The sequence below is a fragment of the Nematocida homosporus genome (genome assembly GCF_024244095.1).
Source record: "Nematocida homosporus strain JUm1504 chromosome Unknown 4444, whole genome shotgun sequence".
In the NCBI taxonomy this organism is placed as follows: domain Eukaryota; kingdom Fungi; phylum Microsporidia; genus Nematocida; species Nematocida homosporus.
In genome coordinates this window covers 1-19433 of record NW_026250688.1, presented here as the reverse complement: position 1 = coordinate 19433, position 19433 = coordinate 1, and the positions used below count along the sequence as shown (strand labels likewise).

The window sequence follows — 19433 nt, the reverse complement described above, 5'->3', positions numbered from 1 at the left end:
TACTCTAAAAGGAAAGATCCCACCCCAAAAACTTATCTATTCATTACACTATCTCAACTTAATTCAACTTAATTCAATCTAATACCACCCAAACTCCACCTAACTCCACCCAAACTCCACCCTAACCTAACCTAACTCAACACCACCCTTACTCAACTCCACCCCATCTAACTCAATCTAATCTTAATTCAAAAAACAACACAAAAACCCACCAAAACCTACCCCAGTCAATCTAACTTCAAATCAGTCCAATCTAAATCACTCCAATTTATTACAGCAACTTCTAAGCCAAGTACTAACCCCATAGTAAACCCAATAAATTCTAAATTCTTTTTCAGACAACATGGCCCGACCTCTCAAACGCAAGAGTGAACATGATGAACACTCATCTGAAGATTATACTAGCGACCTTTCATCCGGCAAAGAAGATGAAATTAACTCCGATCCATCTGATGATCTTGAATCCTCTACAGCTACTGAGGGAAGCTTTGAGGATGACGAAACAACTACTATAGAAGACAACGACTCGACTTTTGACGGAATAGACGACCATTCAATTTCTGATAATTATGAAAGCGAAGAGTCCGATGATGATGAATTTGCCTCAAACTCCAACAGCAGCTAACCAATAAATATAGTTAGTATTTAAGTTATTCTTCTTATTCTTATTCAGTTATCTTATTATGTTATTGGGTTAGATTAGATTAGATTGAGTTGAGTTGTTATTTGGTTTAGATTAGATTAGATTGAGTTGTGGTTGTTATCTTATTAGATTAGATTGAGTTGTGTTGTTATCTTATTAGATTAGATTAAGTTACGTATTTACTCATAGAAATACTAACCCAACTGTAGATATACTAACCCAATTCTATTTACTTGTTATTATCTCTTATCCAACTTAATCATACTTGTCTTGTTTGGTTTGGGTGTGAAACTACAATGTATTTGGTGACGTCATCATTATTTATACTTTATGATCACTTGATGATATCAATAAGTACAAATAAGATCTGGTTTGGTATTTCATCCTTTAGTACGAGCCAATTTGTAACGTTTATGTCATACAACAACTTAATCATATCTTAACTTAATCATATCTTAATCATATCTTAACTTAATCATAAATCACCTATTACTACTACCAGACTAACTGTCGTGTTGTAAGTGGCAACTCATCATTTTCAACTAATACTAATACTAAATCAATACTAAACCAATTAGATACTCTTCAGATTTATTGAATAAAGTATTAACATATTGAGTATGACTTGGGTTAGTATCTAATTAGGTTTAATATCGTCTTCTTAAACCAACTCCATTATACTCTACTAATCTCTACCCAATTTGATTGAGTTTTGCTCTTAGAACTACTGATAAGTAATAAAGATACATTGTCATGTGTTTATCTCCAGCAAAACCACTACAATACAACTGACATAATTCAAAGACCTCTATTCACCAGTCAAGAATATTGTATTGAGTTAGTTTGAGTTGGTACTGAGTTAGTATTGAGTTACTCCTCTAATCAACTTAACCCAAACCAATACTAAACTAAACCCAACATACTAACTTATTACTAACTTAGTACTAACTCAATCTTATCTAATACTAAACTTAACACTAAACCAAATCAATCTTATCTAGTACCAACTTAGTACTAACTCAATCTAAACCTAACCCCACCTAAACCTAACCCCACCCCACCCCACCTAAACCTAAACCTAACCCCACCCCACCTAAACCAAACCCAATCTAATTCTAACTTAAGATAATACCAATTAAAAAGCAAAGTAACGACTAATCAATACAAAGTCTGCATTTTTTAGTTTTTTATATGCGGGATGAGTTACTTAAGGCGTTGTTTAGTCTGCAATCGGCTGATAATACACAAAGAAAAACTGCCGAGTCTTTTATTTGGGAATTAGCTGAAAATCGTTTTGGCGACCTTTTATCAGAGTTATTTGTTCTTTTAACCGATCCAAGACAGGCAGCAGGCGTTGCTTTAACTGCTGGAATGGTTTTGAAGATCTTCTTTATCTGGGAATCGGCTGAAAAACGAGCTGAAGTTGAAAGTCGTTGGGTGCAACTAAAAGAAAGTCTTCGTAAAGACTTAAGAGCTAAATTACTAGCCGGTTTAGATACTTGTCCAGATAGGGCAGGAGATGTTTTAGCTTTATGTTTAGCTGCAGTAGCTCGTATAGAAGTAGTTAGTGGTCGTTGGCCAGAAGTATTTAATGATTTAGTCAGTCGAGCTCGGCCTGATTCGCCTGGACAAAGGAATACAGTTGCTACTATTGGAGCTTTATGTGCTGATACGACTGGAATGGATCGAATGGTTATTTTAGAGGCTTCTGGTTCAATTTTAACGGCTATTACTATGGCTACTCATTCTAGTGATAATCGGGTCTTACTGACGGCTTATAAGGCCTTAGAGAGTTCTTTAGCCTTTATTGCTTATAATATAAGTATTCCTGGTGAGTGTCGGATGATTATGGAGACTTTATTTACTGGTTGTGCCCAAAATGATGATGAAGTAGCTGCAGCAGCTATGAAGTGTTTTGTTTCTGGTTTACAGTTATATCCTGAGCAATTAATGCCGGCAGCTCAGGCGGCTTTTTCCGATGCAGCTTTGAGTTTTCTCAGTAGTGGAGTAGAGAGTAAGGTTTTAGCCGGGATAGATTTATGGGCTGTTATTACTGAGATAGAAATGGACTCAGAGATTTACTTAGTATCAGCTGCCTTCCCGGATTTACTTGGGGCTCTTCTGAACCTTCTACCTCGAGAAGATCCAGATGAAGTCGAATGGACTCCCCGAGCGGCTGCTGCTTGGTTAATGGCTCAAGTAGCTGCAGCTGCTCCTGATCGAGTGAAAGGCGACTTAGTAGGACCTAAAGGTAGAATGCCAGTTATTGAAGCAGTCAGGATGTTCTTACAATCTTCTGATCCGGAAGAGTCAGAAGCCGGTCTAGTAGCTTTAGGAGGTCTTCTTAATGAAGAGACGGGTCAGGACTTATCTGTTTTAGTTAATGTAGCTTTAGTTGTTGTTTTTAGGGCTTTAAATGATGAACGGCCTAATGTAATAGATCGTGGTCTTTGGGTTTTACCTCGTTTATTTAAGTATGCTTTACCGGCTATGTACGGTAGTAGTCGGAGTCGGGAAGTTTTAGATGCAGTTTGGGTAATTATTGATCGCCGTCCGGAATGTGCTGTAGATGCTGCTTGGGCTTTATCTGATATTTTTGGAGCAGTAGTAGGTACAGATACTCAGTATGCTGATGATTCTATTTACAATCGGTATGCGAGTTTACTAGGTGAATTATGGCAGCGAATGTTTATAGGAGTCGGTGGTGGAGTTGAGTACGGCTTACAAGTAGCTTTAGGTTCGGCTACCTGTGAATTACTAAGGGGTGGGAAGGCTCAACACCGGAATGAGTTAGTAGAGGCGGCTAGACAGGCTATTGTGCAGGCCCGGAATGAGTTAGGGAGTACTCAGCCCCGGGAAGTGAGTGTTTCTTGTGCCTTAAGTATCTTACAGGTAGTGGCTAGTACGAGTCCAGGGGTAGTAAGTCCAGAGGAGGCGGTAGGAGTTTGTCTTCAAGTTCTGATGCGGGAAGGTTGGTCTGACTTGTATACGGATGCTTACTTAGTCTTAGCGGCTGTAGCTGATAGTACTGGGGCTGAATTTGCTGGGTTTATGGAAGGTTTAGTAGGAATTGTTGTTCGAGACTTACATGGACTAGTAAGTGGAGGTGGTTCTGGATTTGCTGCTTATTCGGCTAGTTTAGTGACTTTTATCGGGGCGGCTGCGGCTGCTTCTTCTTTAGGTTTTACTTCTTATGTTAATGCGATTGTTCCGGCTTTGATTAAGGCTGTTTTATCACCGGGATTACCAAGGGAAGCACGAGTAGTAGCTGTATCTAGTTTTGCTGATATAGCTTTAGCAGTAGGTAAGGCTTTTGATAGGTATATTGAAGCAATGGTGCAGTTAGGGGCCTCAGCAGTAGGTATTAGTGGTGAAGATCCGGGGTTTATGTTAATGTTACGTGAGGCTTTATTGGATTTACTATCATGTATGGTACAGGCTTCGGATGGGAAGAGTAGTGCCTTAGAGGAGAATATTGGGGTTGTTTTAGAGATAATTAAGCGAATTGTTACGGAAACGACTGATGCAGCTTGTGTAGTTAAATCACTTTATTTGATATCTGATTTATGGATGTTATATGGGAGTAAAAGTTCACGGGCGCAGCACTTACTTGATGCCCATTGGATCTTGGAGTTAGTTACGGCTAAGGCTCAATCTTCTATTAAGGAAGTACGTGAAGCAGCTTGTACTACTCGTTTACAGATAAGTTCAATCCATGCCGAGTAAGTATAGGCTGGGCAGAGCCTCTAGACTAACCAAAGCAAGTAAATATTGATAATACCTTTTATTTGATTTTGAATTGAGTTTTGATTTTGATTTTGGTTTTGAATTGAGTTGAGTTAAGAAGATGATAATAAAATAGTGTTTGGTTTAGTTGAGATAAGAAGATAATAGTAAGATAAGTTTAGTTAAGTTAGTATTTTGAGATACTAGTAATAAGATAGTGGGATAATAAGTTGGTGTTTTGAGATAATAGATAAGATAGTAATAAGTTAGTGTTTTGAGATAATAAGATAATAAGATGATGAGATAGTGAGATAATAAGATAGTAATAAGATAAGCAGATAGTAATAAGATAATAAGATAATAAGAAGAAGTTAGTCAAGTGAGGGAGAAAGAGCATTGGGGTTCTCGGTGTAGTAGATAAGAAGTTGGCGGGGGAGGGCATACTTCTCGGGACAGGCCTTTTCAAGATACTCGTTTTTGAACTGAACAACAACTCCATTGATGACTTTGGGACCGAGATTGCATAAACAGTAGATGGCTCCGTAATGGGATTCGGGGGTTTTGCCGAAATCAGCCCAGGTCTTTAGTAGAGTATTAAGAACCCGTGGGGCTAAAGTCGTATAGGATAAAGAGTAAGTGCTATAAATATAGTTGATGGTTTGGGAGGCTCGTCGTCGAGTGGCTAACCCAATAGTATTTTCAGCTGGAAATCTTAGTTCTTCCTCTTCCTCAGCTGGGGCGGGAATGGACTCTTCTTCTTGCTTGTTCAAACCAATACTACGACCAACTACACAAGTTAGTAAAGATGGTAGCATTTGGTGCATATAAGGTTCAATAAAGATCATTTTGTTCATAATTAGTCCTTCGTACACTTTAATGATCCCAATCAAATAACGGCCATCACGAAGATTCTTTAAGATCTCTTCATTGAAGAAATGGACAAAGTAAGGAATTAACTGCTGAATCCCACTTTCCTTTTGTAAACACTCAGCGGCAATATCAATACTCTCATTATCTTTGACAAATCTAGCTATCTTTTCGTAGTACATTTGTAACTCTTTAGAGAGTAGATGCTTCATATGGTTGCGAATTTCAATGTCTTCTTTCATAGCGGCTAAACTATCATCTTTCTTGGTTTCTGGCATTCGTTCAACCGGTAAGGGATTCTGGGGTATTTGCGGTTGGACGCCTTCAATGGCCAGCCAGTGTTTGGAAACAACCGGTTTATGCGGTATTTTGGGCAGAGGAGAACTTAATACAGTCTCTAAATCAACCTCTTCATCGGGTACGTAGTACAAATTAGACCCGGGAATTACTTTAAAGACTAATGAATCACTTGTATCGTATCCTAATAATGGGTCTATTTTCTTAGATAAGAGGGCATAATTGACATCTTCAATAGTTAATTTAGCACGTTTAGAGGCCAACATAAACTTAGAAGCTTCTTGGGCCAACTCCTTAAGCCTATATTCTAAATCCTGAGCTAGAATCTTTAAATCTTCTTCTTCTATCTCGGGAAGTCCTTTTGATTGGGCATACGCTTTAAGAGTTTCAATAGAGAATAACATGATGACGCAATAAAAAAATGGGTTTATTCGTGGTGTAAGCTATCTATTTGAAATCCAAAGATGCGAGGGATGTAAGGGGGTGTTTTGATGGTTTCATGGAAGAAATCGCTATAGATAAGAGAGAACAGATGGGGGAAAGTTCGGCCGAAAGCGCAACCGTCAATTTTAGCTAGTTCACCGACTGATTCGTAGAGTTCCTTGCACTGGAAACAGAAGAGCTTGGTATTGGACTTGCCTGGATAATCACTGAGTCCAGTAGGAAGAAGAGGGAAGAGTTCGCAGCGGAGTCTTTGGCACCGGCCATAGATATCTCTATTTATCAGATTGTACATAACTTCTAGGCCGGCTTTGGTTAAGATATACCTTTGGTGGATCAAATAATAGAGGGTTTTGTCCGTTTCAGAGAACCGTTGGGCGGCTAGACCTCGGATGATTTGAATAGACCTATCAAACTCCTTAATAATATCGGCTAGTCCAAAAAGATTAAATGAGTCATCTATGTACATCATATCGACTTTGCCAAGAATTGGTTTAGAAAAGCCTTTAAGAAAGATATCGACCCAATCATCGTCATTAGATAGGTTAGAGTCATATTCTTCAGAACTACTACTAAGCATAGCGAAAATAGAAGGGGGGGTAAATATATAAAAATATAGGCTGTCGTCATACCAACTCCAAAAATCAAAACAATGCTCAATCAGCCGAGTTAAGTAGAGTTTAGATATGGGTTAAGGTGTAGACGGAGTGGCTGAGTTTGGGAGTACCTTTTGTTTTGGGTGAATGGAGTATGGGAGAACGTATATTGGGTTTAAAAGTACTCAGAGTTGAAAACATTGGCCAGCCAAGAGATCTCTTGGTATTTGGCGGTAAAGAGATAGACTTTCCAGCGAATGTATGCTGTACATATCCAGACAAGAAAGAACATATTGATGGCATAAAGCTTATCGGCTGCAATGGGAATAAGAATAGACTTAATAAAGGCCTTCTTCTGCATATGGTAAAAATTGGACTCTGTTTGGTATTTAGTTGAGTAGTTGAGTGGGTATTTAGTTGGGTAAGTAGTTGGGTTGAGTTAGTATTTAGTTAAGTGGGTATTTAGTTGAGTTAGTAGTTGGGTTTGGATTTGCGTAAGTGAGTATTTAGTACTTGTATTTCTATTATATTTCTAGTATACTTACTTGACTATCTACTTTATGCTTATCATTTTGTTATGGTAGTATGTTGTTATGGTAGTATAGTAGTATACTGTTATAGTAAGTATGTTGTTATAGTAAGTATGTTGTTATATAGATAAGATAAGGTAAGAATGAGTTATACTTAATTGATGATTTATTGGGGCACAATTGAGACGGAGAGATAGTGGGTGAGTTTGCGGGCTTGGGTAAGAGAGGCGGCGGTGGGGATGAAGGAGGCTAGAGAAATAATATGGGCGGTGGTTTCAAAGAAGATCTTTTTGTAGTTCTTATCGAAACGGCCGCCACAACTGCATCGTGTGGTGATTAGACCGGGAGCAGGTCGTTTACAACGCGTACACTTTCTCTCACTCTTAATGGCATTGATGGCTTCCTCAGTAATTTGGGCTAAAACTCGTGCTTCAAGTTCTTCTCGGGTGAAAGGTGTAAGACAACGACTGCAAGTAAGATGGAGCTTTTGCTGGTGGCGAATAAGATGGTCAAAATGATCATCAATTGCTTTGGCACTAGGAGTGGGAACAAGTGGGAAATAAAAGGTAGTTGAACCCGTACAGTTACAAATCAAAGTAAGTGAAGTATAGGCACCGAATGGTTTAGTGAGTTCATAGGAAAAAGGATTGAGATGAACAATATTAGCAGCCTTCTTGGCAAAACTGGCTTCATCAAACTTAAGAGAGTAGATTTTGATAAGAAGTCGGGCCAGTAGAACTCCTGCTTTAGAGTTTTCGAGATAAGTATGCTGTAAGTACTCGAGAGCAGAAATAATATCTCCAGTAATGATATCGTTAAGAATTATAGTGGGAATTGGATGAGTGAATGATTCTTTGACTTTATCATTAAGGAAAGTTAGTTGGTAGTTGGTTTTGTCTATCATAATGACTCTTTTGAACCAGGTGCCTTGGCTAAGATTAAGTAATGAACCATACTCCAGACTGTTTATCTCTTGTAACGTACTTTGGAGTTGGGCTTCAGCTAAGGCCTGAGTGGACTGGTTAGTGTGGATAATAATATCTTCATGGTCGGTTTGAATGACTTGACTGTTGGAGAATTTGATAGCACGAATAATACCGGAAATAAACTTGGTTTGAAGTAGTGAGATTTCAAGTGCAACTTGACTGGTAATAGTACTTTCCTTAGTTGGATAGGTGCACCAGTTAGCTATCTTATTGACTAAGTACTGAGCTCCTGGGGTTTTGAGAATGTAGCCATGGACAAGACTCTTCATTAAAGAGAGCATAACTTGCATTTCTAGAGTCTGCTTAGTTAGAACATTCTCTTCCTTAAGAAGTAGCTCAGACTCAATTACACCAAGTAGAATAGTTCCGGACAGATGAAGACTAATACTGAAGCCTTCATAGATACCTTCTTGATGAAACTCCTTCTTGAATGGACTGAGATAGGGACTAGCCAGTGTATAATGAATACTAGGCTGACTAGTAGCTTCACCCCAGCCAATAATGTCTCGTTTAAGTCGTTCTTTATAGTGCAGAAAGTCTAGAGCTAAGCCCGGTAGGGATTGATAGGGAAGCTCAAGGAGAGGAATTCGGGCAAATGCACAAATATCAAGTATTTCTTCAGCTCGAGTTTGGACTTTATGAAGCACCTCAAAAAGAGAGTTGGCAATTTGGTGGTTGTTAATGGCTTTGGGAACGGTTAGATCTAAGGGTATAACTAGGAACTTTTTACTGTTGAAGACACTTAGCTTTTTGAACTTACTGGTGAAAATAACGGTTGGTGGTAGTTGGTTAAGATGAGTTTGAAGCTCTTCTTTGCTAGTGAAGAGTTGGGTAGTGGGACCACTGAGTGCACAATGAATAATCTCGCCAATAGATGTAATAGCGGCATAAATAACGGGTGGTTGGTTATACCCGATAGTTTCAATGGCTCTAATAATAGGGGGAACATCTAACTCGACAATTTGGTGGATTTCAGGACTTTCAAACAACTCGGTGTACTTATGAAAGTTAACATGGAACTCTTCTGAGTTAACACTCATTTTCAGAAGTTCTTGCTGGCCGGACTTACCCAGGACAACACGAGTTAGCCGGGATACTTCAATCTCTTGTTTTGAACGAGTGGTATAAGTAGCCATTAGTCGGTCTAGAACAGCCGGTGGGGCTTGTAGGTAGAATGTCTTTTGGAGAGGAACAGTTTCTTCCTGGACTTTACTCGCTTTGAAACTGACTTTAGTGAAGGAGTATGCCGTTACGTTTTTGATCATAATAGTTGGATTAGTAGTCGTAGTAGTTGTGGTGGCTGGGGGTAGTAGAGATACAGAGGTAGTATTTTTAGTCTGGAAGTAGTCGGAGAGTCGGGTTTTACCAATAATGGCCTTTTCAGGCGGACTTAGTTGAGAAGATTCAGGAGTTGATTGGGACTTAGCAGGAATAGGAAGGTTTTCTTGGTTAATAATGTCTTGGTTAGAGATGTCTTGGTTGATGGAGGGTTCGAATCGAGTGGATTTCTTATGGAGGAAGCCTAGAATCTTACGGTGTTGGATTGTCCATTGAGGAGCAGCAATATTAGGTAGGGGATTCTTGATACTCTGGAGGGCCGAAGGAACAATAATGATTTTAGTGATTACATTGGAGAGTCTTTCCATATAGTAATCCCAATCAATGATATCTTTAATATTAGCGGGTACGACTGCTGCTTGTAGCCATTTCTTAAGATACTTATCTCGGGTAGACTTCTGGGTGTAAAAGACTGACTGTGGAATAGCTCGAGAAGTAACTGGCTCGCCAACTGGGTACTTACTAACAATAAATGAACAACTAACTCCTTTGGTAGAGAGATCTTGACCAAGTAATTCTGCTAATCGGCCAGCAGCAGTTAAACATGTAGATTTAACGGCTGCATACTCGTGGGCATCTTTGGACATACTTCGGGTTTCACCAAAGTACTCAAAGATCTCTTCCTGGTTCAATGGCCCGCCCTTCTTCTCAATAATCCCAATCCAGTACTTGGCACACTGAGCTAAGGCATTATAACACTCTTCAAGGGTAGTACCGGCCAAGAGAGTATTGAAAAAGTCTTCTTGGAATGCTTTGACAAACTTAAGTTCACCTCTTCGTTTGAATTCAAAACCTTTGATTTCAGAAATCTTCTCTTTAGAATTGATAACAATATACCGCTTTTTGATTGACTCGCCTTCCTTAGCTGAGCCCGGCAGGAACATAGCTCGGTATGGTCCGTCTATTTCGAAGCCAATTGAGTTAGCTGTCTGGATAGAGTACTGTCCTGATGGTCCCTGGTCCTGGTACTGGTGGTTACTAAACTCTTCCAGTAGCATGTGGTTGAGAACAGAGCAAATATATGAGAAATAAACCGGACCAGATTCAGACTTAAGCGTATAACTTAGTGGAAACCCCTGGGGAAGAAGGGCCCAAATTCCATCCGTATCTAACTCTAAAGTAATTCCAAAAGCATCAATAACCGCTTTGGTTCTTTGAATAATTGAACTTCCAGTTTGGCATACGACCGCAGCCATCTCCATGGAGTACCAACGAGCCCCTTTTTTCATTACATAACCATAAAACGAGTTCAAAACACACTTATGCGCAATCTGGAGAGAATCATAAACTGCGGCTTTTTTAAACAGATCGTTGGCTGATTCGCCATTGATAAGACTTTGGGCACTTAGAGCTTCTTGTGCTTGACCTTTGGCTTGCTTAGCTAGTTTTTTGTACTCATTTCGTCTATCTCGGAAACGTCGAACTGCATTGACATAGAAGGGATTCTCTTTCTGACAAACAGTGCTGGTTTTATCTTCAATCACGACTTCTCTGGTCTTCTTGTAGAAACGTTTGGAGTAGGCAACCAGGGCATCTTTAAGTCTTTGCTCGGGTGAAATATCACTGGGTTTCTTATCTTCTTTGATCTTCTTGGTGATTGACTTGACGGTCTTCTCGTCCACGGGATAAACCTCAGCTCGGACTTTCCAGACCATCTTGCGCTGGCATGTTTCCTTTTCCGGGTAGTAGATACACTGGGCACAGATCTTATCATCAACTATAGCCACTGGTTGCAATCGGTTAGTTAAGATAATGTTAGGATACATGGCTCCAACATCTAAATGGTAGATGTATGGTTTGAGTTTACAGTTGCCTTGCTGGATAAGACTTTCTAGTGCTGCTTCTATTTCCTGCTTAACCTCAACTCGATTGGTGGCAACTTTACCATTAAGCTCCATATCAATTATCTTATCTATTTTTTGAATCATCATCCGTAGATAAGCCTCATTAAAAACAAAATCATACTCAAAATCTGATCTAAATACACCGGATTTCAAACACTCTACATGACCTCCCACATAAGAAAGTGACTCAGCCGCCTGACCATTGTAGTTGTAAAGCAATTTGGTCTTCTTTTTAGCCGGAATCAGTACATGACATAAGAAAGCCTCTTTCATCAACAAGGTTTCACAGAGTGCTCCAGATCCTTTTCTAAGAATATCATCAGGACATAAGGGAATCAGTGAAGCTAACGAAAAGATAAAAGGATGTACATACTTTAAATAGAGAAAGTGAGTAGCAATTGCATCTGAAACTGAATAGGAAGCCAGTACTTTGGGTTTAATACTAGCAAATAACACCATATTCTCTGGATCTATTTCATCAGGAAAGTAGCCAAGTTTAGCCTTAGTTACACTTTTAAGTCCTTGACTACCAGCTGGTAAGTAACTGTCTCTTTTGACCCATTTAAAGCAGTCTAAGTGCAAGAAGAAGTCACAAAGATACTCACCACGCGTGTTTTTATAGACACCAGTAGCAGTTGTTAAGGAAATATCATGCTTTTCCAATCGTTTGTCCAAAAAGGGCCAATCAAAGAAGTCACCGTTATAAGAGGAAATAACATGCGGCTTATAAGTATGAATAATCTCTAGAAAGCGTAGTAATAAGTCTTTTTCCTTAGCTTCATTGAAAATCTCAAATTCACCCCCAATATCTTTAGTCGGTCGAAACTCAAAGGGATCAATATCAGCCGAAACAATCTCTCGATTAACAATCAACCAGCCAATTGTATTACTCATAATAGATATCATCATAACCTTATCTTTTTCAGCATCAGGAAACTTAAGAGGATCTTTGGTTGTTTCAATATCGTAGGTTAGAATACGTAATTCAGGTGGAAGAACTCGACTACTCTTAGTAATCACATACTCTCCTTTATACTCTACTGTATACCAGGCACCGGCATTAAAGTCTCTAGTAATGGCCATTTGTACACTTGCGGAAATATCATACTCATGAATATCTAGAATACTTGTCTCTGGATCTACTTCACTATTGATTCGGGCTTCTTTGGAGAAGAGAAGGACTGCTGATCTGTCCAGTCGCTTTTGACGGTTACGTTTAACTATTTCATCTATCTCGCGCTTGAGAGTCTGGGCATCACTTTCGGTGTAGCACTGAATGGCTAGAAAGTGTCGGACTGGTTTGGTCGGTTTGGGACTTAAATGGTTTGGTTCTTGAAGATTTGTTTTCAAGATTGGGTTAATCTGATAGATATGGTTGTTATGTTTTTGTTTTAGATATTCTTCAGCAGTGGTTTCTTGACCTTCCTCAACTGAAATGATGATTTGTGGGTAGAAGATTGTTTCTACTCTAAAATTACGGCCATCTGGATCGACAAAGTAAAGTACACCAAAAGTAATCGCTCGGTTAAGTTCTGGACAAAGCTTTTCTTTGACTAGATAATTAAGTAGCCAACCATCTCGGGATCCAAAATCCATGAACTGATCGTAACCAAAGTACTCTGAGAGCTTAGGATTCTCCATAAGCTTTAAAAAATTTGGGCTAATGTATTTCGGACAATCTCGCTATCTCTTATCTTTTGTAGTTGTTAAAATAACTTGTTAATATATGCAGTATCAATGATTCTCTGTCTTTCTAGTTTTATTTCAGTTGTCATAAAAGATAGGTATATTCTAAGATCTTAATTTCATATTATCTTGAAAATAAATTCAATAGTGTTCATTTTGAAATTTGGTTGAGTTTATCTTGAGTTTTACTTTCACTTAATGTTTGTTTAGTATGTTGTGAATTTAGATCTGCTTCAGTCGATTACAATGTTAATTAGTAGACCAGCGGAGAACGAGTCTATTTAATAGAAGTGTTACGGTTGGATACGTTTGGGGGATACAGAGACCAGATAGTAATATTAAGATAAGCAATGTAGTCTGGCTTGCTTGGGCTAGGACAATAAAGAAGACATAGAGAAGTTGAGCTAGTTTGATTTATTTGAGTTATGGTGGTGTAGTGTAGTAAGGTTGAGATGGATATTCCATTGAGTAGCTCAAAATGGGATGGTTCAGGTGGATAGAGAGGTAGATGAGGTGATATATATTGAGTATATCAAGTGGATATAGCGGTTTAAAGCACTGAAATGAGTTGGTGTTGGTATGGAGTTGGTAGTTTTAAGACAGGGTAGAGTTGTTATAGTCTTTGGTTCTTTCACATTAAAGTGGGTAAAAGAGCCCATTTAGCTGATTCAAATAGGAGTTAGGACTAGCCAAAGATTGTGCACCAAGACGGGTTAATGGCAAAGATATTCTTTCTTATTGTGGTGTCCTCACCGGCCTCCACTTCAAAGTGGGTTATCTACAGGAGTGTAGTGCTGCAATGTTTATCGGCTTGGCACTGATCGCAGCGAACGCGATTAAATCTTGAATTAGAAATCACAAGCTCAGAATAGTATTTATATTCTGAGTTTACAGACTAGCTCAAGATGATGTACGATAACGAGAACCTAAGCTATAGTAACCCAATACTAATTCGAAGAAGCAGAGTTGAATAAATTCTCCCATCGTCCTCTTCAGAATCGGTCTTTAGTCGAATATGTTTGGTTAAAAGGTACTATCCCTTCCCCGGGGCATGAAACTCATAGTCCTTGATTAACAACTCTAGGCTATCATAGAGGATGTAGAAGTAGTGGTGATTATCCGTCCATGGTCTGGTTTGGAGCCACTCAGAATCAGTAGCAGGCTTGTTAGCACTCATATCAGGGAAGATAAAAACCGACGCAGGAGTGCCGGCAAGCCGCCTGTAGCGAAACCCAAGTGTATATGCACGATCGCAAATGTTACAATTAGACATATGGGCATACTCTACTCTACTGGCACAATAAATGCAGATCGGAACTTTACAGTCGAGATAACAAAGAGTATCGAAGCCTGTATCTGAGACGAGTTGGGGATTAGGTTCCATAACATCTGCCTGATCATCTTTCATTTCTTCCGATGGCATATAAAGAGTTCTTTGGCAGCATGGGCAGTAAGGAACATCGCCATCCTTCTTCAATTTCTGGAGACTAGTTATGATGGTATGGAGAGTTTCATTGGAGCCATCGTAATTAGGAATGAGGTTCTCAATTTTGTCACAATGGGTGTAAAGTTGAGACAACACTTCATATGATACGGCGGTGAATGTATGTTCAAGATCTGAAGTAATTGCGAATAGATCATTAATATATGACCGTGGCTGTAATTCAATTGGGGTTTGCTGAAGAATCGTGTCCTCGATCTGAATGAGCTGAAGATAGGGTAGAGCATTGAGTATATACCTGTACGAATTCAAGGCCTTCCGGGTGCTCTCGGTCAGTTTAAAGTTGGCCAGCCAGAGAGTTGTTAGATCTTTGAATCGGTGACCTATCCAGCAGATAATAGTATTCAAATCCGTTCTAGTTAGGAAATGGGCGTCACTAATGCGCAAGAACAGATTAGTAATGGAATCAGGCTGGACTGAGTTTGGAGTTGGAGTTGGAGTTGGGTTGGGCTGAGTGAGAGAAGTGGATTTGTACTTAGCAAGGTCGATTTTTAAGGCATCAAGGGTGGTAATGCAATAGGTGAAATTCTTTATGTCTATCATATGGGGTTGGGTGGGGAAAGGCGGTTCTGTGATGCAGTCATTGTTTGGGTTGGTTAGTACTTGGACGCCAAGATCTTTGAGAGCTTGTAAGGGTATGTTATATGAGTCGAAGAGGATGGGTTCGAGGATTAGGACGAGTTTGTGGAGGTCAAGTTCTTCAGTTTCTTTCTTCTCTTTACGCTCCTCAAGATAGTTAAACAGTGAGAACTCATTCAATTCCTTTCGCTGGTGGAAATGCTTGACCTCATTTAAACGAGTGACGCCCTCGATTACGAGTTTGGCGATCTTTTCAGTCATAGGAAGGGTTAGTATTTGGGCGATAGCAAGACTAGTGAGGCGGTGGTTTAGGAGATGAATTTCAGTTTTAGATGAGCAAGTAAAGTCATAACAACTTAGCATTCGGTATAAAATGCAATCATCGACATTGTTTAGAATCAAAGTCTTGACATTGAGGTTGTATTTTCGAGGATTAGCTAAACGGAGCTTTAATTGGGTCAGGTCGAAGTTAGTGTTAGTTGAAGAGCAATTACACACATTTGAGATGCGAAGCTCTTGCGCATTGATATTCTGCAACTCTCGTAGAAGGTTATTGCAGAGGCGTATGTTGTTCGCTTCACGGCCTTTATCACCACTAATACTAAGTGTTGTGTAGCGTATTCTCTGACATTTGTGAGTGAGGCTTATTCTGTTAAGTCTGATATTGACTGGTTCTTTAAGTTCCCAACAAGGGCCACTAAGTGCGTGGTCAAGACACGCAATATTCTTATCAGCAAGATCCGTTGGGATTTTTGATAAAGCTTTAGCCTTGCAAAGACTCTCTAATGCTTTAAAGAAATGGCCTCGGCCATCAGCATACTCAAACTCGACTTTTCCAACGGAAATGCCATGTTCAGCAAAGAACTTCACGGACATTACTTGTTCGTAGTAAATCGGGAAATCACACCAGGTGCAATCCGAGGCCACGAGAACAACTTTGTTGGCAAATATACGGGGGTCACAAGGGGATTGTGGTTCATCAACAACATTCAAGATATCAACCCATTTAGTATGAGACTCATTACATGATAAGACATGAACATGGATTGGATATGGATTTTCCTTTCCAATGCATTGAATGACATTACCCTTTCCAGCTAGAATTATAGTTGGACCTTCGGCAGATACTTCTTCCTCAAGTCCAGCTATTGGTGGGGCCTGGGGAGTTTCAATTCGGAAGATGATCTTGGAGCATTTATGAGCAGCCTTTTGAATGGCTTTCAAGTCAATCTGAATGTTTTCTTCGGAATAGCAAATTGTGAGGGCGGAATCTTCTGTGAGTGATAAAGGTTTGAGATATCCAGAGATATCAGGGACGTACTTGCTAGACAAACTGATATTTAAAACAGGCCGTAATATAACGAGGTCATTAAATATATACTTTAGAAGGGCAGCCGACTCAACATTTGAATCAATAATCAAATGAAATGGCGCCGATCCAGCGCATCTAATTGTATCTTCAGCTTCTTTCTGACGTATAACTGAATCAATGCCATATGGAAATCCATCTAATCTAGGAATGCCCTCGAAAATAATTCTAAGCACCATCTGTTTACACGCAAGTAGGTTAAGAAGTCGACACAGAAGTAACAAATTATCTTGATGATAATACTTGTTAGGGTTGTAAAAAGCAAGGAGAACTTCCTCGGCAGTAATCATATCAATTTTTCTTATCTCATGCAATACAATCGCAGGTGAATCTGGATAGGTTGGTAGTGTAAAAGAAATGTACATGTTTGAAAAGTCTACCGTATACCTAGGCGTTGAGTTCGGTGTAGAGTTAGGCTGGGTTGAATTTGGGTTAGTATTATCAGTAACACCTGGAGTAGGTGTAGATTCCGGGGCTTCCTCTGAAGAACAGAATACAACACAAGGATTCGTGCCATTGAAGCTCCATCTGAACCCAATCTCTTCTAGAGATCTAAGTACATCCTCTGAACTTGGCAAACCCGGCTGATCTATTTCCATACTCGAGCCACTCACTATACTGGTCCATTGCAACAGTACCAGCAAGACACACAATCTAACTACAGTCCAACTAGATATTATCACTCGGCAGTGAGATATCTTGGTCGTATAAGCATTGGCTTTTAGGGGAGTAGTTCTAGTGCTATGTCTCGCATTGTGTTCTAGGAAGGAAACACAGTCTTTCAACGGCCGGAATTTAGCTAAAGACTTATCTTGACTTGGGCGGCGAACAAGTCTGTTGAACAAATACGGGTTCTGGTGTTCTGGAGTGTACTCCTTATCGTTTCTTGCTTCTTGTCTAGTTCTCTGCGGGCTCTTCATTATGAGGTTCTTATCAACTTCAAAGCATATTTATAGCTTTGAAAAATGATCTCAACTCACGAGATTATAGTCGAAACAAAATACGTATCTAAATTGTAATCAATGTGGCACGTCGAGCATGAAACTCGCCCAGTTTGAAATACAAAAGCCTTCAGCATGTGAGACTTGGAGATTATCTTTATTGAACTAAGGTACCAACCAAATGAGCCTCCTTTCTGTCTCTAGAACCAGGAATACAACCTTTCACCCCTAAGGGTAGATTTAGAAGTGGATGGTGTTAGATTTTATTCGACTATACTTACTCGAGAGTTTTAGATAAGCTTTTATAACTTAGATAGTGCTTGTGAGTTGGATAGGGTTCATTAGCCAATGCCTACTCTATTAAAGACCTTCCTTGAGACGAGTATCGATGTGATTTGTTAAGTAAATATGGTTGTGTGAGAGGATGACGTCATATTGAATTGTAGCGTAGATATGTAAAGCCAAATTAGTCGAATCAGATTGACTCTATTAAAGTTGCAAGGCGTAATTAGCTGGCAAAACATTAGGTAGATCTTTGGGTTGGGTTAGTAGTGGCCGTATTGGTTTGGTATTGAATAGACATACTTAGAAAGTAAGTCTTTTTGATATTCTACTAATTTAGAGAATTTGCTTGGCTAAGACTAGAAGATCTTTGATATTGATATACTATAACCTATAAATAAAAATATAAGATAGCAAATTGTAAAATGAACAAAAGGTTAAATGAGTACTCTTTGAATGTTTATCAAGTAGTTTGTTTGGTTATTGGATTGTGTTGTGTTTGGTGTAGTTCTGATGAGGATTCATATACGAATGCGACGGGTAATATATTTAAAAGGCTCACGTTAGATATAGATAGTCAAATAGAATCGAAATATGCTGCGATGACCGAAACAATAAACAATCTGAAATTCGTAAGGAATAAACAATCAACGCGAATAAATCAAATAAAGCAGCGCCAACAGAACCTCGAGAAAGAAGAACAAAAGGCTTCTGAGAACATGAACGCAACCCAAAGTGGTTGTAGCTTCTCTGACAAATCAAAGAATCTAGTCGGACAAAAGAAGGTTGAGTTGATATCTCAACTAGTCAGAGAAGAAATAATACGGCAAAGTCTTGATATAATTGCCCAACAAATGGACCAATGGTTATCTGAATGCAAGAATATCCCGATGCCCGAAGAATCGCCAATAGAGAGCATACGTAAGCTAGAAAAGATAGCAAAACGACTAATCCAAGTTAATAGTAACTTAAAGGGCCCACAAAATCAATCTCCGAATGCCGAAATAAGCCTAGCTAAAAATGGTCTAATCGCAATAGACGCCCAATACAATCCCCATGAATTAAAAAGCCGAATCAAAGTGATCATAATAGAAGAACTAACGAAAATACTACCTAAGATTGATACGTTAGGCCGGGACGATATAACTCAAGTTATGGATCCGGTGGTAGATCAATTATTGAAACATGATGAACTCGAAAGTCTCGGCAACATATCTAGGATAATTGAAGAAGCGTTAGTTCAACTTGATAATAGGTCTAAAAACATGAAAGTCAAAAGTGAAAGTGAAAGTAAACAGGAGCCCACTGATTCAGAACCCTCTACTTCAAGAACTCAATCAAGCAATCCCCAAACTAACAAATCTGGCATGGACGGTAAACCTCATTCAAGTAGGAAGTCTGCTGGCTAAGATTCTACGTTATCTTTTAATGGATATGGACCTAACCTATCCGAGTTGGATCAACAGGATTGTGCACTTAAGTTAGGCCCAGAGCAAGAAAAGCTTCTCCAGAAGTTTATAAATAGCGGCAACAACTATGTATTCAAACCCACCCCTATTTGGAGAATGTTTGATATCAACGAAGCTAATCAACCCAGAAAGTATGGACTATCTGGCATTGCGTTTCAAGCTACATGTAGGTTTTTCCTGGACCTTGATTGGAAAGAAAGTGAACTGATGGAGTTACTAGATCTCTTAAAGAAGTTCAGTAAATTCATACTCAATGTGAAATGTGTTGAGATATCGAATCCTCGCGGCCCTGCTGGTTTATTAGTCCTATCCCAGCTCTTAACATTGTTCGAAAACCC

General features: G+C 39.2%; 8 protein-coding genes across 8 annotated transcripts; 3 read left to right on the top strand and 5 right to left on the bottom strand.

The window, feature by feature from the left end:
* Positions 1 to 343: 343 nt before the first annotated feature.
* NEHOM01_0178 (uncharacterized protein) lies at positions 344 to 625 on the top strand (the record flags this gene model as incomplete). The annotated part of the gene is made up of 1 exon (XM_051489056.1): positions 344 to 625. The coding sequence occupies one exon, from the start codon at positions 344 to 346 to the stop codon at positions 623 to 625; it is 282 nt and encodes a 93-aa protein (XP_051345016.1).
* Positions 626 to 1834: 1209 nt separating this feature from the next.
* On the top strand, positions 1835 to 4369 carry NEHOM01_0191 (importin subunit beta-1; the record flags this gene model as incomplete). The annotated part of the gene is made up of 1 exon (XM_051489069.1): positions 1835 to 4369. One exon carries the CDS (start codon positions 1835 to 1837, stop codon positions 4367 to 4369), a length of 2535 nt encoding a protein of 844 aa, XP_051345029.1.
* A 371-nt stretch (positions 4370 to 4740) lies between these two features.
* On the bottom strand, positions 4741 to 5937 carry NEHOM01_0190 (transcription initiation factor TFIID subunit 6; the record flags this gene model as incomplete). Its single annotated transcript, XM_051489068.1, has 1 exon — positions 4741 to 5937. The coding sequence occupies one exon, from the start codon at positions 5935 to 5937 to the stop codon at positions 4741 to 4743; it is 1197 nt and encodes a 398-aa protein (XP_051345028.1).
* A 23-nt stretch (positions 5938 to 5960) lies between these two features.
* Positions 5961 to 6554, bottom strand: NEHOM01_0189 (casein kinase II subunit beta; the record flags this gene model as incomplete). The annotated part of the gene is made up of 1 exon (XM_051489067.1): positions 5961 to 6554. One exon carries the CDS (start codon positions 6552 to 6554, stop codon positions 5961 to 5963), a length of 594 nt encoding a protein of 197 aa, XP_051345027.1.
* A 191-nt stretch (positions 6555 to 6745) lies between these two features.
* NEHOM01_0177 (uncharacterized protein) lies at positions 6746 to 6931 on the bottom strand (the record flags this gene model as incomplete). Its single annotated transcript, XM_051489055.1, has 1 exon — positions 6746 to 6931. The coding sequence occupies one exon, from the start codon at positions 6929 to 6931 to the stop codon at positions 6746 to 6748; it is 186 nt and encodes a 61-aa protein (XP_051345015.1).
* Positions 6932 to 7266: 335 nt separating this feature from the next.
* NEHOM01_0188 (DNA polymerase epsilon subunit 1) lies at positions 7267 to 12909 on the bottom strand (the record flags this gene model as incomplete). The annotated part of the gene is made up of 1 exon (XM_051489066.1): positions 7267 to 12909. One exon carries the CDS (start codon positions 12907 to 12909, stop codon positions 7267 to 7269), a length of 5643 nt encoding a protein of 1880 aa, XP_051345026.1.
* Positions 12910 to 13987: 1078 nt separating this feature from the next.
* Positions 13988 to 17323, bottom strand: NEHOM01_0187 (uncharacterized protein; the record flags this gene model as incomplete). Its single annotated transcript, XM_051489065.1, has 1 exon — positions 13988 to 17323. The coding sequence occupies one exon, from the start codon at positions 17321 to 17323 to the stop codon at positions 13988 to 13990; it is 3336 nt and encodes a 1111-aa protein (XP_051345025.1).
* Positions 17324 to 18051: 728 nt separating this feature from the next.
* Positions 18052 to 19035, top strand: NEHOM01_0186 (uncharacterized protein; the record flags this gene model as incomplete). The annotated part of the gene is made up of 1 exon (XM_051489064.1): positions 18052 to 19035. One exon carries the CDS (start codon positions 18052 to 18054, stop codon positions 19033 to 19035), a length of 984 nt encoding a protein of 327 aa, XP_051345024.1.
* Between the last annotated feature and the right edge of the window lie 398 nt (positions 19036 to 19433).